This window comes from Nylanderia fulva, unplaced genomic scaffold (genome assembly GCF_048542155.1).
Source record: "Nylanderia fulva isolate GAGA-0341 unplaced genomic scaffold, ASM4854215v1 Scaffold242, whole genome shotgun sequence".
Taxonomy (NCBI): domain Eukaryota; kingdom Metazoa; phylum Arthropoda; class Insecta; order Hymenoptera; family Formicidae; genus Nylanderia; species Nylanderia fulva.
The window spans coordinates 1-15832 of NW_028190307.1; the positions used below are offsets into that span (position 1 = coordinate 1).

Consider the following 15832-nt stretch of genomic DNA (forward strand, 5'->3'; position numbering starts at 1 on the left):
TTTTTGTTTTATGTTTGTTTTTATTTTTTGTAATCTACCATTTGTAGATTGAGCGGATAGTGCTTTGCGCGCGAACTACATAGTTCGCGCAAAACTTACCCGTTGAGGCGTAGGGTATAGATACAGGTGTTAAGTCGATTATCTCAAAAATGGTTTGTCGTATGAAAAAAATCAAAGAGTCAAAAAATACTTATTTTTGTATTTTCCGTCATAAACTGTAATGTATTTCAAATTTATTGCATCTACACATAAGTTTTGTCAATTGAAAAGTAGCCCCCCCCCCCTAAAACCCCCTTCGAAATTTTGTTAGAAAATTTTTGACAATAAAAATGAATAAAACGCATAAAGAAATGTGTATGTACCAATTCTCATAAAATTCTAAGTCCAAGTTTAGACAATATACGGAAAATTCGAGTTTTTTAAAGAAACTTTGCGGGGGTGCGTTTCCGGACATATGTTTATAGGACAATTTTACCTTATTTTGACTTGTAGAATATATCTATTTTTTTTCTACTATCAATTCTGGGACACCCTGTATATAAGGTGATTAAGCAAGACTACTCCTGATAGGAAGCAATCGCACATCGCGTACGATTGAGCTCAGCATCTTCCACTGTTTAACCTAAGACACTTTCTGTCTGTTGTCATTCACGAAAACGCATTCTAAAAGATTTGTCGAAGAAAACTCTTTTCTTGAGTTTATTAAGTCAATATATATATATATATATATATATATATATATATATATATGTATCATATAATCAGGGTTGGGAAGTAACGAGTTACTTGTAACGAAATTACAGTTACAGTTACTTTTTTTCGGTAACTGTAACTTAACTTCGTTACTTTTCTCCATCTGTAACTGTAACTGTAACTTAGTTACATTTTTTTAGTAACTAGTAACTATTTTAACAGTTACTTTATTATTTACTTTTTTGGAAACATCCGCTAAAAGTATCGTTTAAGTTTGGTAGCCGTTATATTGTTAAATTAAATTTTGATAACAGTAGCATATGGATCTTCATATGATTTAATCTTTTACCTAAAATTTTTATTTGTGTACATAAAATAATATAACACATAATTAAAATCGACCAATCACAGTCAAATATTAAAAAAAATTCTTAAATGTAATAATTGATCGATTTGCTTCAAGAATTTTTTTAAATACTTGACTGTGATTGTGCATAAAATGTAAGCTCCTTATATTTAAAATAATGTATAATTATTTTTAAAAAGTAACTGAAAAGTAACGACTCGTTACTTTTTGAGTAACTGTAACTGTAATGAGTTATTTTTTTAAATCAGTAACTTGTAACTGTAACTAGTTACTTTTTCAATAAAATAACTGTAACTGTAACTAATTATTTTTACAAAGTAACTTTCCCAACCCTGCATATAATATTACGAGTATGTGCATGTATAATATTTTATATATAATATTTAGTTCTCATATATATATAAGATGTTTTGATGATTAGGGAGGTATGACACCAACAATCAGAACCTAATTGAGTTTCTGTAATAAAAGTGTTCTCTTTATTATTTACAAGTTTTTAGTTTGGTATTTACAAGGTCTCACCTGTAATAAAAGAAACGACATTTAATGTCCGTAGACCGTCGTGTCAATCACTCCTAATCACAGGTGTTTTGATCTGTTAGTTTGGCACAGTAAAGTCTTTAGGTTACTTTTAACGATTCTCCACGTGTTAATCCCCGTCTCTCGCCTTTCCGTTCTTGTCGTATGATAAGCCGTGTATGTTGCGGTCTACTACACCGACGCTCGGGAGAGCGCGGGAATGGTTGAAGAAAATATATTTTCTTTACATCACCCCTCCCGCGGGAGATATTCAGGGTTTATTCAGAGCGTACGCATTAATAATTGTATCACATTTGGTGCATTTACCCCATATTTTAACAAATATTTCGCCAGGATTATCATTAATTTTTGCATTTCTGAATGCAAAGCAACATAAAAGCTACAGTACTTTCCACAATTCTTCGGCGATTACATCCGCCCAACTTTTATTTAAAATTTTATATGAACGATCTTTATAAAAAGTATCTATCGGCACTATTTTGTGCCATGTTTCGCTGGATAAATGGATTGAAGTACGTAAATCAGGTAAAATATTGTTCGAGGATTGTATAGACCAATTAGATTCGTTAGATGATAGAGATGTATCTTTCATTTTTTTTTGGTACAATTATCTATTCCATAATAATATAGCAATTTATGTAATAAGCCATTTCTGTTTTGTGACACGCATAAATATATATATTTTTTGGACATCGTATTATTTAATTTAATACGCGCTTCCTCCCAAACAGAATGCGTTAAATTAAAAACGCGACCTTCATCATTCACGAGATATAAATCTTTAATAGCTTCGAATATCTCGGATGGAGATTTTGACGCATTTCAGAGCATATTGAGAAAGTAATATATTTTAACACAAATAAAAAATATAAACTGTTATGTATTCGGATTCATAAGACGCGCCAAGTATAAGAGCGCCATGCTTATGTTGCGATATGGGGCGCTCAAGCAAGTAACGTGCGGGCGTGTGCCGATCGGAGCATTCCGTTTATCGGCTTGGATCAGGAAGCATGTGTGCGTGTGGGCAGGAGAATACATAAGTTCTCGATATGGACTTAGATCTTTGAAATATAGTCACGTTAGTATTAGATAACAAAACCGGCGTAATTATTGAATCCCCTGCTGGTTTAAAATTAATAACGAACATAACATAAACTAATATAATGTAATATTCTTTATCGAAATAGAAAAGAAATAGATTCATGTAAATTTAACCTTAAAATTATATGAGCACCTTATTATATGTAAAGAAAATATATTTTCTTCAACCATTCCCGCGCTCTCCCGAGCGTCGGTGTAGTAGACCGCAACATACACGGCTTATCATACGACAAGAACGGAAAGGCGAGAGACGGGGATTAACACGTGGAGAATCGTTAAAAGTAACCTAAAGACTTTACTGTGCCAAACTAACAGATCAAAACACCTGTGATTAGGAGTGATTGACACGATGGTCTACGGACATTAAATGTCGTTTCTTTTATTACAGGTGAGACCTTGTAAATACCAAACTAAAAACTTGTAAATAATAAAGAGAACACTTTTATTACAGAAACTCAATTAGGTTCTGATTGTTGGTGTCATACCTCCCTAATCATCAAAACATCTTATATATATATGAGAACTAAATATTATATATAAAATATTATACATGCACATACTCGTAATATTATATGCAGGGTTGGGAAAGTTACTTTGTAAAAATAATTAGTTACAGTTACAGTTATTTTATTGAAAAAGTAACTAGTTACAGTTACAAGTTACTGATTTAAAAAAATAACTCATTACAGTTACAGTTACTCAAAAAGTAACGAGTCGTTACTTTTCAGTTACTTTTTAAAAATAATTATACATTATTTTAAATATAAGGAGCTTACATTTTATGCACAATCACAGTCAAGTATTTAAAAAAATTCTTGAAGCAAATCGATCAATTATTACATTTAAGAATTTTTTTTAATATTTGACTGTGATTGGTCGATTTTAATTATGTGTTATATTATTTTATGTACACAAATAAAAATTTTAGGTAAAAGATTAAATCATATGAAGATCCATATGCTACTGTTATCAAAATTTAATTTAACAATATAACGGCTACCAAACTTAAACGATACTTTTAGCGGATGTTTCCAAAAAAGTAAATAATAAAGTAACTGTTAAAATAGTTACTAGTTACTAAAAAAATGTAACTAAGTTACAGTTACAGTTACAGATGGAGAAAAGTAACGAAGTTAAGTTACAGTTACCGAAAAAAGGTAACTGTAACTGTAATTTCGTTACAAGTAACTCGTTACTTCCCAACCCTGATTGTATGATACATATATATATATATATATATATATATATATATATATATATATATTGACTTAATAAACTCAAGAAAAGAGTTTTCTTCGACAAATCTTTTAGAATGCGTTTTCGTGAATGACAACAGACAGAAAGTGTCTTAGGTTAAACAGTGGAAGATGCTGAGCTCAATCGTACGCGATGTGCGATTGCTTCCTATCAGGAGTAGTCTTGCTTAATCACCTTATATACAGGGTGTCCCAGAATTGATAGTAGAAAAAAAATAGATATATTCTACAAGTCAAAATAAGGTAAAATTGTCCTATAAACATATGTCCGGAAACGCACCCCCGCAAAGTTTCTTTAAAAAACTCGAATTTTCCGTATATTGTCTAAACTTGGACTTAGAATTTTATGAGAATTGGTACATACACATTTCTTTATGCGTTTTATTCATTTTTATTGTCAAAAATTTTCTAACAAAATTTCGAAGGGGGTTTTAGGGGGGGGGGCTACTTTTCAATTGACAAAACTTATGTGTAGATGCAATAAATTTGAAATACATTACAGTTTATGACGGAAAATACAAAAATAAGTATTTTTTGACTCTTTGATTTTTTTCATACGACAAACCATTTTTGAGATAATCGACTTAACACCTGTATCTATACCCTACGCCTCAACGGGTAAGTTTTGCGCGAACTATGTAGTTCGCGCGCAAAGCACTATCCGCTCAATCTACAAATGGTAGATTACAAAAAATAAAAACAAACATAAAACAAAAATAGCACTACATAGTTCGCGCAAAACTTGCCCGTAGGTTGAGACGTAGGGTACAGATACAGGTGTCTTTATTGTTAAGTCGATTATCTCAAAAACGGTTTGTCGTATGAAAAAAAATCAAAGAGTCAAAAATTGCTTATTTTTGTATTTTCCGTCATAAACTGTAATGTATTTCAAATTTATTGCATCCACACATAAGTTTTGTCATAATGAAAAGTAGCCCCTCCCCCTTAAAACCCCCTTCGAAATTTTGTTAGAGATTTTTTGACAATAAAAATGAATAAAACGCATAAAGAAATGTGTATGTACCAATTTTCATAAAATTCTAAGTCCAAATTTAGACAATATACGGAAAATTCAAGTTTTTGGAGAAACTTTGGTGGGGTGCAGCTCAGAGGGGGTGCGTTTCCGGACATATGTTTATAGGACAATTTTACCTTATTTTGACTTGTAGAATATGCCTATTTTTTTCTACTGTCAATTCTGGGACACCCTGTATATCATGAAGCGGAGCGGAGAGGAGACGATGTGCGCGGTGGGGACGCGACGTGTGATTGGTTACGCTTTCTCTCCACCGTGTCCCACGTCGCGTGCTCGCTCTTTTCTCCGCTCGTCCTGCTCCCGATATAATTTTAAGGTTACATTTACATGAATCTGTTTCTTTTCTATTTTGATAAAGAATATTACATTATATTAGTTTATATTTTTTATTTGTGTTAAAATATATTACTTTAATATATATTTAATATTTAATAAAAAACGCACTGGTGTCTTAAGCATAGATGCTACCGGATCTTTAATCAAACGTATTAATAGACCAGATGGGTCATCAAATGTTATATTTATATATCAAATGGTTGCTATTTTGAATGAAAAAACATTACCAGTGTGTCAAATGGTCTCCGAAAGACATGATACTAATATGTTGTCTTTTTGGTTACGTGAATGGTTGCGTACACCTGTTCCTTGTCCTTCAGAGATTGTTGTTGATTACTCTTTAACATTAATAAATGCAATTAGTCTTGCATTTAATGAAGTAAATTTGAATTTTTACGTTGAACGATGCATGACATTTTTCGAAACTTCGGACAACATGCAAAAACCAAAATGCATAATACGTATTGATATCGCGCATCTAATGAAAATTGTATGTGAATGGAAGTGCTATGATGGAAAACATAAGCGTGTTAAAGATTTCTACGTACGCTGTTTTGGTCTTCTGACAAAATGCACATGTATCAATCAATTTCGTCAGATTTATGGTGACATTTTAATTGTAAGCGCATCAGATACTGAAGAGGAAATTACGGACGAACAAATTAGATGCCTTACTGCACAATAACGATTAATTCAATTAATAAAAAACGATGAAATATATGATACTAATGATACTACTGATGATACAGACTTTATAAATGAAAATTTGATAGATGATTTAGATGATAAATACGATATGAAAATAACAAGTTTTTTGCAATCTATACAAATTGAAAGTAAACCAAGTGATACTGGCGAAAAACCGAATCCATACTGGTGTCCTCAATTTGGCACTAATTTATTAAAAATGACTAAACACTTCCCTTTATGGACAGCAATAATATCGACCAGCGTAGCATCTTCCGCTTGCAGCGAAGAATGTTTTAAAGATTTAAAAAAAACTTGTTTTTAAAGATGCTAAGTGCATGCGTGTTGACAAATTTTTGATTACACATATCAGATCGCTTGCAGGCACGGTAAAAATTTTACAAGCTGGTAATTTGCATGCCGCACATAATAACTTAGATAATTCCGATGATAATATTAATCTAAATAAATCTAATGTTCAGTCTTTCTGTATTACTAACAAGACTACACATAATAATGACATTTCCGATGACATAAATGATCTTACAGATAGCTCTAAAGATTTTAAAATTACCACTGATTGTGAGAACGATATTAGCGTATCTGATAATTCTATCGCGCCTATTGATATTAATCCTATTAACTCAGACAGTAATATAGAAGACACTAGTGCTAACTTAAATTTTAACTATCTTAATAAAATGGAAAACTGGAAAGGTAAAAATAATAGTCCAAAGAAGCGTGGAAAGTATTTAACTGCGTGTCTAAACATTGAGAATATTCATTTAAAACCAAAATTTACAACATCAGTACCTTTATTAAAAATTGGTAGCACTTTAGGACCGGTCCTTCTCGGAAAAAATCCCACTATGCTTACTAATACATGCTCTTTTGATGCAATAGCTCAGACGTTACTAGTCCGTTATTATGATTGGTCAAATTTCCATTGTTATGTAGAAGAAGCTCAAAGTGACATGTTCGCGTTTATTAAAAAATTGTCGACATGTGGACCTTCCATTAAAGTATATAAAGAAAGAGCACTTATATTAAATAAGTTTATCACTCCCGCACATGGAATTGCTGCTATAATATCTGTAATTTAGTTGCAAAACATTTATTAAAGAACGAATTCTCCTTAAGCAGAAATGTAACTTGTCATAATTGCCAATACGTACAAAATGACAACTTTAATATTCTAGATATTAATGTCAAGCCGTTTTATAAAGAAAATATGCGCGCTTTACAACATTCTATAAATGAAAAATATATTTACCAGAACAAAAAATGTATTCGTTGTGAATGCGTACCTGAAATATCCATTTACTTTAAGTCGGGTGCCAGGTTCACATAGCTGTGGAGAGGAAAAAAGAAAAATGGACGGAAGGGGCGGGGGGGAAATAAAAGAGAAAGCAGATTGGATAGAAGGGGATAGAAGGGTAGATGAGGAATTAGAGATATGGGTAGGACAAACTGAGAAAGAGATAAGGAAAGGGAAAAAGGAAAGCGGAGGGAGGAAGAGAAGAAGATGGTGGAATGAAGAATGTGAGGATAAAAGAAAGGAGGTGAGAAGAAAACTAAGAAAATGGAGAGGAGGAGGGGGGGGGGAAGAGAAGGGTACAGAAAGTAGAGAACGGAATACAAAGTACTATGTAAAAGAAAAAAGATGGAAGAGGTAACGAAACTGATAAAAGAGGCTGCAGAGACGAAGACAGAGAGAGAGATGTGGAGAATAGTAAATAGGGAAAGGAAGAAATGGAAGAGAATAAACGAAAAAATAGGTGAAGATGAGTGGAAGGAATATTTTATGAAACTACTGGGAGGAGTGAAAAGGAGAGTAGTAAAGAGGAGAGGAGGAGGAAGAGGAAAGGATGAGGAGCAGGAGATGGGAAGGACAGAAGTGCTAAATATAGTGAGAAGAATGAAGAAAGGAAAAGTGGTGGGGCTGGATGGATTACCGGGAGAGGTATGGAAGTTTGGAGGAGAGAAGGTGGAAGAATGGATGTGGAAGTTTTGCAACAAAATATGAAAGGATGGTCGGAAAATTGGAAGGAGGGAATAATAGTGCCGTTAGGGAAAAAAGGGAAAGGGAATAAGGTAGAAGATTATAGGGGGATAACGCTAATGTATACGCTGTATAAGGTATATGTAGGAGTGCTGACGGTGAGGTTGAAGGAAGAATTGGAAGAGAAAAAGATAATACCACAAAGCCAGACGGGTTTCAGAAAAAGAATGAGGGTGATGAATAATGTATACGTATTAAACTATCTGGTTAATGGACAGTTGGAAAGGAAGGGGGATATGGTGGTGGCGACGTTTGTGCATTTGAAGACGGCTTTTGATTTGATGGATAGGGAAGTGGTTAATGGATACGCTGAGGGAGAGGGGTATAAGAGAAGGAATTAGAAAAAGGATGGAGGAGATAAATAGAGAGACGAAGAGTAGAGTAAGGTGAGAAGGTAGGAGAGTGTTTCTGGACAGCGAGAGGAGTAAGATAAGGATACCCGATGAGCCCCTACCTGTTTAATACTTTAATGGCAGATATGGAGGAAGTGTTGAAGAAGGAAGGCTGGGGACGAGTGAGGCTAGGGGAAGAGAAGGTGTACTGCTTGGCGTATGCGGATGATATGGTGTTGTTAGCGGAAAATGAGGAAGGAATGAAACACATGATCTAAAAGTTGGAGAATTATTTAGAAAAGAAGAAGCTGAAGGTAAACGTGAAACAAAACGAAAGTCATGAGATTTAGGAAGGGAAGAAGGCTGAAAAAGGTTAAATGGAGATGAAAAGGGAAAGAGATAGAAGAGGTAAATGAATTTACGTACTTAGGATACAAGATAAAAAGGAATGGAAGGCAAGAAATACATGTGAAAGATAGGGTTAGAAAGACAGAGGTAGTGATAAGGCAGGTTTGGGGAATAGGGAAAAGGAGATTTGGAAAAGGGCAGAAGATTGGGAAAAGAGGATATGGCTGTGCAAAAGGTTGATAGGGACAGTGATGGAATATGGATCAGAGATATGAGATTGGAAAGAAAGAAGGGAAGTGGAAGCGATGCAAGAGAGATGGATTAGATGGACGATGGGATTGAATTGGTGCACGCCGGGATACTTGGTGAAAGAGATGGGGAAGGAGAAATTCAGAGTAAGAGTAGGAAGAAGGGCAGTGAGTTTTGAAAGAAAATTAGAGGAAAGTAGAGGAGGAGCTTTATCAAGAAAATGCTTAGAGGAAATGGAAAGAAGAATAAGAGAGGGGAGGAAGTTATCGAATTGGGAGGAGAGGAAAAAGGTCTTTGAGGATAGGGGGATGGAGATAAAGGAGATGGAGAAAAGGAAGAGAAGAGGGGAGGAAATATATGTGATAGGAGGAAAGGGACAAAGAAAGGCAGAAGAGGGAATGAATAGGAGAGTATAAGGGAGTCGAGGTATAACAGATGGTATAAGGAAATAAAGGAGGAAGGGGTGCCGAATTACATAAAAAAGGGGTGGGGAGAGGGTAGATGGAAAAGGGTAATGAGATTTAGGCTAAATAATAAGATGAAAGAAGTAAGGTACTGAGAAGAGAAAGAAAAGAAAAAGTGTAGGATATGTGGGAGAGGAGAGACATGGGAACATGTGTTGGAAGGATGCATGGAAAAGGAGGAAGGAAGGATTTGGTGGGAGAGGATGAGCGAAATTCTGCGGCAAGAAGGAGAAGGGGAGGGGTGGATGAGGGAGTTGGAAAGGAAGAGGGAGATAAGGAGGGAGAGGGAGGAAGGGAGAGAGGTGAACGGGGATGTATAGAGGAAAGAAAAGTGACGAGAAAAGAACATTTTTATAAAAAATTAAAATTTAAAAACTTATGCAAATTTAAAATTAATATAAAATAAAAAGAAATAAAAAAATTTTAGTTAAAAAAACTGGGCGCGCTGCTAAATAATATTCTAATGATATTAAAATTAAATTGTTACTTTTAAACTCATTGCAGCGCGCCCAGTTTTTTTAACTAAAATTTTTTTATTTCTTTTTATTTTATATTAATTTTAAATTTGCATAAGCTTTTAAATTTTAATTTTTTATAAAAATGTTTATTTATTCGCGCAATAATTGGACATTACTTTTTGTAGAGATATTAATTTTAGAACATAAATTTTTGTCAATTGATAGATATTTTTACTTAAAAATACTTTTTTGTTTAACACTTTTTCACATGGCGCATGGACTTGGCATCTTGTTTATCTTTTTTTTTAAAAGATAAGTTTTTTTATGGTACAATTTTACATTTGCAAATTTAAATTTTTATTGATTCATTATACGACTCTATATATGTCTGCAACTTTAATTTTCCACTGGTACAAGTTTCTACTTTCACTTGGCGCAATTTTTTTTTATTTCATTACTTTTGTTACGATTGTACATTGGTTTATAATCGATAATTTTTCATACAATTCTATTGTACATGGGTTTGCAATGGATAATTTTTGTTAATGGTGTGCCCTTAACTGGTCGCCTTTTTTTACCTTTTTTTAAAGGTTTTTAGAGATTATATCATTCATTTTTGTATATGATAAGCATCTTTAAATAAATAAGCAAATTCAATTTTTCTGGCATTTTCTTATTTTAGGTACATATATATCCAATAATTAATATACAAAATTAAATATTATTCATTACACAATTTGTATCAAAATAATATATTTTTAAAAATTTATTTTAAATTTATTTAATCATTTTTATCATTGTGATTGTAGTGGCAAGGATTTTATTGCTCAGTGTCATTGCAAGCATCTGGCCTGTATATACCATAATATATTGTGTAATACATTGGCTAAGTATGACAATATGGATTTTGATAGATTCCCATGGAATATTGGAATTTTGTCGGACTTGCAGTCATCCACCACATATGCAGCTTACAATTAAAGAACGCATTTATTCCATATTATTTGCTTCCGTTATTGGCATAGTGCACATTTTTATATATCTCAATGCTGTAGATAGCAAAACATTTTGAAAACATCTATCTTTCTATGTTATCTGCTTTTTTGAAAATATTGCAGCAAATTTATTATGGCAATATGCTTGTCCTCCTGCAGTTAAAGAGGCTTAGTACTTTAATATAATCTTTATTATTTGTATCATTTCCTTTTTCTTGGGAATTACAGCAATGCTTTTGTACTATATTGTCTTGCATCCCTCAAAAAGACAACATACTTCAAACGCACCAGTTCAAGCAATGTAACTTTGATATTTATTTACTTTAAAAAATGAGAGATAAATTATACAATATGCAATTAACCTTATCTTATGACTTTTATAAATCTTATGATAAAATCTAACTCTCTCTTAATCTTTATTATGAAAAGAATCTCGGTATTATATGAAATAATTTCATTGTATAGTTTAACTTTCAAAAATTTTGCAAAATAAAATAACTCACATTGTATTTCTACCATATATATAAAAAAAAGATAGGTAAATATAAATAAATAAATATATATTTATGATATACAATAAATAAATATATATTTATATTTATATATATATATATATATATATATAAAATGTTGGATTTTTATTATATATATATAATTTCAAAAAATCTTTTTTATATGCTATTGAATTTTAATACATACAATTTTGATTATATGTATTTTAATTGATTATATTTATAAGTATTTTTATATTATCTTAAAAAGACTGCATAGAATTATTTGTGCGACACTCTTATATGTATGTATAATTAATAGGGACCAACTACACATTTTTTTTTCCACTGAATAAAAACAATCTCAATATTAAAATTAAATTATAAAAAAGATACTGTGATATTTTATTGATGAGAAATGTACATTTATAATTGTATTAAATACAAAAATAAACATGCCATGAATTACTATATATACATATTTTCATAATTATCAAACTTAAAAATATAATATTGTTACCAAAGAAGAAAGCACTATTTAAAAACTCTAAAAGTTCATAATTTGTTAAATTAGTAATTAAATACTGCATTTTGTATAATTTTTAAGCTTTATTCTTTTATTTTTCTTTATTTAATTGAATAGATATTAACATCCACAATGTAGCATACAGATTAAATTAACAACCAAAGAAATAAATCTTAACTTTGAAATATATTTTTGTTTCTTTTAAATATCAATCAACTGGATTTTGTACTACTATTAATATGAATTCTTTATCTGGTGCCATCATAATTTTATGTTTTTTGCTACGTATGCGCAAGAAAGTTAAATCATTTGTTGGATTCAAGTCACGTACGACAGAACGAGCTTTATCTGACAATTGACTTATCAAACCTGCGTATTGAACTGTTGTCGTATTATCTAATGTTGACTTTATAGGAATACCTAAAACAGATATAATTTTATAAATTTTTGTTTACAACTACAAGTAAATCATGTCAATGATCTCATGTAATACCTTCTGCATTCACCACTATTGTTCCAACTACCCTTTTATGAGACTGAATTTGTTTCATAGTTTCTTCAACCTCTTATAAATTATTTCATCGAAATTTATTAATAAAATTTTTATTTTAAATATTCCAATAACGGAAGCAAATCATATGGAATAAATGCGTTCTTTAATTGTAGGCTGCATATGTGGTGGATGACTGTAAGTCCGACAAAATTCCAATATTCCATGGGAATCTATCAAAATCTATATTGTCATACTTAGCCAATGTATTACGCAATATATTATGGTATATACAGGCCAGATGCTTGCAATGACACTGAGCAATAAGATCCTTGCCACTACAATCACAATGATAAAAATGATTAAATAAATTAAAAAATATATTATTTTGATACAAAGTGTGTGATGAATAATATTTAATTTTGTATATTAATTATTGGATATATATGTACCTGCAATAAGAAAATGCCAGAAAAATTGTAAAATAGTTCCTATAGCACTGATATTAGATTTATCTTGTTAAGCTAATCGAATGCTGCGATGATAACTAGCCATTGCCCAACCCATGCTCACAAGTGAGCTGATAATGCTACCTGCTTGATGTACAACTGAAAAAAATATAGAAGCTAATTAAGAAAATTATTAAAAATATATGCATACTCATACATAGGCATTTATATAATTGAAATATTATTGAAATAATAGCAAAATATCTGATTTTGTATCACAGACTGTAAACTTGCACATAAATTATTATGACAATAAATTTGCAAATAATAACATTAAAATTGAATGTAAAAATTGAAATTGAAAATTGAAAATATCTAACCCCGCACGCTGTCAATATAGCGGAGGGCAACTATCGCCGTCTGTTGTAAAACGTGCGAGATGGACATTTCCAATACATGCATCTATTCATGTGTTGTGTACGTGTGATATATGTGTGCGCATGTGTTGTATACGTGTGAATACGTGTAGCACGATACTACTATGTTTGCGTGGTCGATGATGATAATATATAATGATGATGACGGGGACGTTTCTTAAAAGAAATTTTTCATATTTCGACTTTGCAATTATATATCTCTGCTTACAAATCACGTAGAGCAGAAATAAAGACACTTTTATTATATAATTCAAACTCAATCTATCGATTAAGTCTAGTATAAACTCGATTGCTTCAGCCGTTATTGAGAATTCGAAATATTATAAAGACTCAAATGTCCGACTCGCGTTAAGATACACGGTGTCTCGGCTACGCTCTTAACTGGTCGCGAGACACTACCGTGTCTCTTGATACAATATGTTGCATAGTTACATGCCTTTCAAAATAGGCGCGTAAGCATGACATCGCGTTTAGGACAGGAAAGCAAGTTGGTATGGCGGAGGTGACAATGTGCGATATATATATACACGCGTATCGGCGGATTCAGTCTCTTCCTCTCCGGCATAGCGTAAGGAACACACACACGGCTGAGTTATACGAAGGACAGGAAATAAACCGATTGTAAATATAGTGAATACGTGGCAGATTAATTATTGAACCCCTTTCCCAAGCGGAGACACAACAATATATATAAAATATATATAATGGGAATCTCTTATGAAGGTTAAATAAGTTAATTCTTTTCTTAAAATATATATTTTTTCACAGCATGTCTGGTAACAAAATAAAATATTCGTCGTACTCAAAACGTCATCGTAGATATTTAGTTGCTACTGAAACACAGGATGATTTGGACAGATTCCGATATGTAAATGATGATGATGATGATGATATTCAATTTTGTGAGGATCTTGAAGGAGTTACGGCTATTCGCATCATTCTTCTACCGATAACTTGCAAGCTGCTAGCTCATCATCTTCTCAATCCAATAGTAATTGATGAAATTATAAATAAATTTGATAATAAAAAGTACATAATCAGTTTTGTCATGATAATTAATTAGATTTTTTTTCAGGTGATAATCCTCCATCTAAATCTGATCTGGCTAATAATGAATCTGATGATAATGTGAACTCTGATAGCGATACGGAAAATTGTAGTTCAGATGATGACCCATTATCTGATGACGAAGATTATGGATGTGACTAGTTCGATGAAGACAACATCAATGCTGCAGGTAACAGATATGAATGTCACGACTCACTGGTAAGTAACGATGGGATACAGAGTTCTGAATTCATGTCAGATTTAAAGTGGTGGGCAATAAAATACAGAATTTGTTTGAATGCAATTAGTGACCTCTTACAAATTTTAAAAAAACATATTCCAATATTATCATTTTTGCCTAAAGATGCCAGAACTTTTTTAAGAACACCGCGTGAAAATAATATAATTAAATTAGCAGGCGGATTATATTGGCATTGCGGTTTACGTAATTTTATTGAAAAATTAATAATTGACTATAATAAATTAGCACTCCCATCCAATATCGATTTAATTTTAAACATAGACGGTTTACCTTTAGCTAAGTCCTCTAAAGTTTTGTTTTGGCCTATTTTAGTATCCGATATTAAGTTAAAGAATGTTTACATGGTAGGTTGCTATTATGGAAATAGCAAACCAACCAGTGCAAATGATTTCGTGAAAGAATTGATTCATGAATTAATTAATATAAATAATAAATTGCCTATACAAGTTTCACTTTATGCAATTGTTTGTGATGCTCCAGCAAAATCGTTTTTATTGTCCACCAAAGGTCATATCGGATATGGCAGTTGTTCAAAATGTTACATTCAAGGCACGCATAAAAATAGTAAAGTTTGTTTTGTTGAAAATGTTCCAAGTCATCTTCAAACTGATACAGATTTTCTTGAGCAAACGGATGTAGATTATCATAAGGGGGAAACAATATTAACAATAGTTCCTAATTTAGGTTTAGTGACAAATGTACCGTTAGATTATATGCATCTTATTTGCTTGGGAGTCGTTAAAAAATTATTGATTTTATGGATAAAAGGATCTCTTTCGATACGTTTAAATTCTACTCAAATACAAAAAATTTCAAAATTATTAATAAAAATTAGAGAACGAACTCCTATAGAATTTGTAAGAAAACCAAGAAGTCTTAACAATGTTATGTATTGGAAAGCTACAGAGTTCCGCCAATTTTTATTGTATACAGGACCCCGTAGTGCTAAATGAATTTATACGGTAAGACATCTATATCAATTTTTTAACTTTACATGTAGCTATATCAATTCTTATTAATCCAAAATTAATTGAAAACCAAAATAATATTTTATACGCTGAAAAACTTTTGACACATTTTGTAAAGTCATTTCAAAATTATATACGGAGATCAATTCGTAACCCACAACATACATAATTTATTGCATCTTAGTAGAGATGTTCAGAAATTCGGAGCATTAGATAAATTTAACGCTTTTTGGTTTGA

At 31.8% G+C, this 15832-nt stretch overlaps 2 protein-coding genes across 2 annotated transcripts; one reads left to right on the forward strand and one right to left on the reverse strand.

Moving 5' to 3' along the window:
* Positions 1-12004: 12004 nt before the first annotated feature.
* LOC146723027 (dynein light chain roadblock-type 2-like) lies at positions 12005-13338 on the reverse strand. The gene is made up of 4 exons (XM_085483323.1): positions 13261-13338; positions 12884-13039; positions 12435-12769; positions 12005-12361 (listed from the first exon to the last, which is right to left on the reverse strand). The coding sequence occupies exons 3-4, from the start codon at positions 12490-12492 to the stop codon at positions 12150-12152; spliced, it is 270 nt and encodes an 89-aa protein (XP_085339449.1). The 5' UTR covers positions 12493-12769; positions 12884-13039; positions 13261-13338; the 3' UTR covers positions 12005-12149.
* A 367-nt stretch (positions 13339-13705) lies between these two features.
* On the forward strand, positions 13706-15357 carry LOC146723028 (uncharacterized). Its single transcript, XM_085483324.1, has 3 exons — positions 13706-13938; positions 14086-14308; positions 14393-15357. Exons 1-3 carry the CDS (start codon positions 13811-13813, stop codon positions 14447-14449), a joined length of 408 nt encoding a protein of 135 aa, XP_085339450.1. The 5' UTR covers positions 13706-13810; the 3' UTR covers positions 14450-15357.
* Positions 15358-15832: the final 475 nt, after the last annotated feature.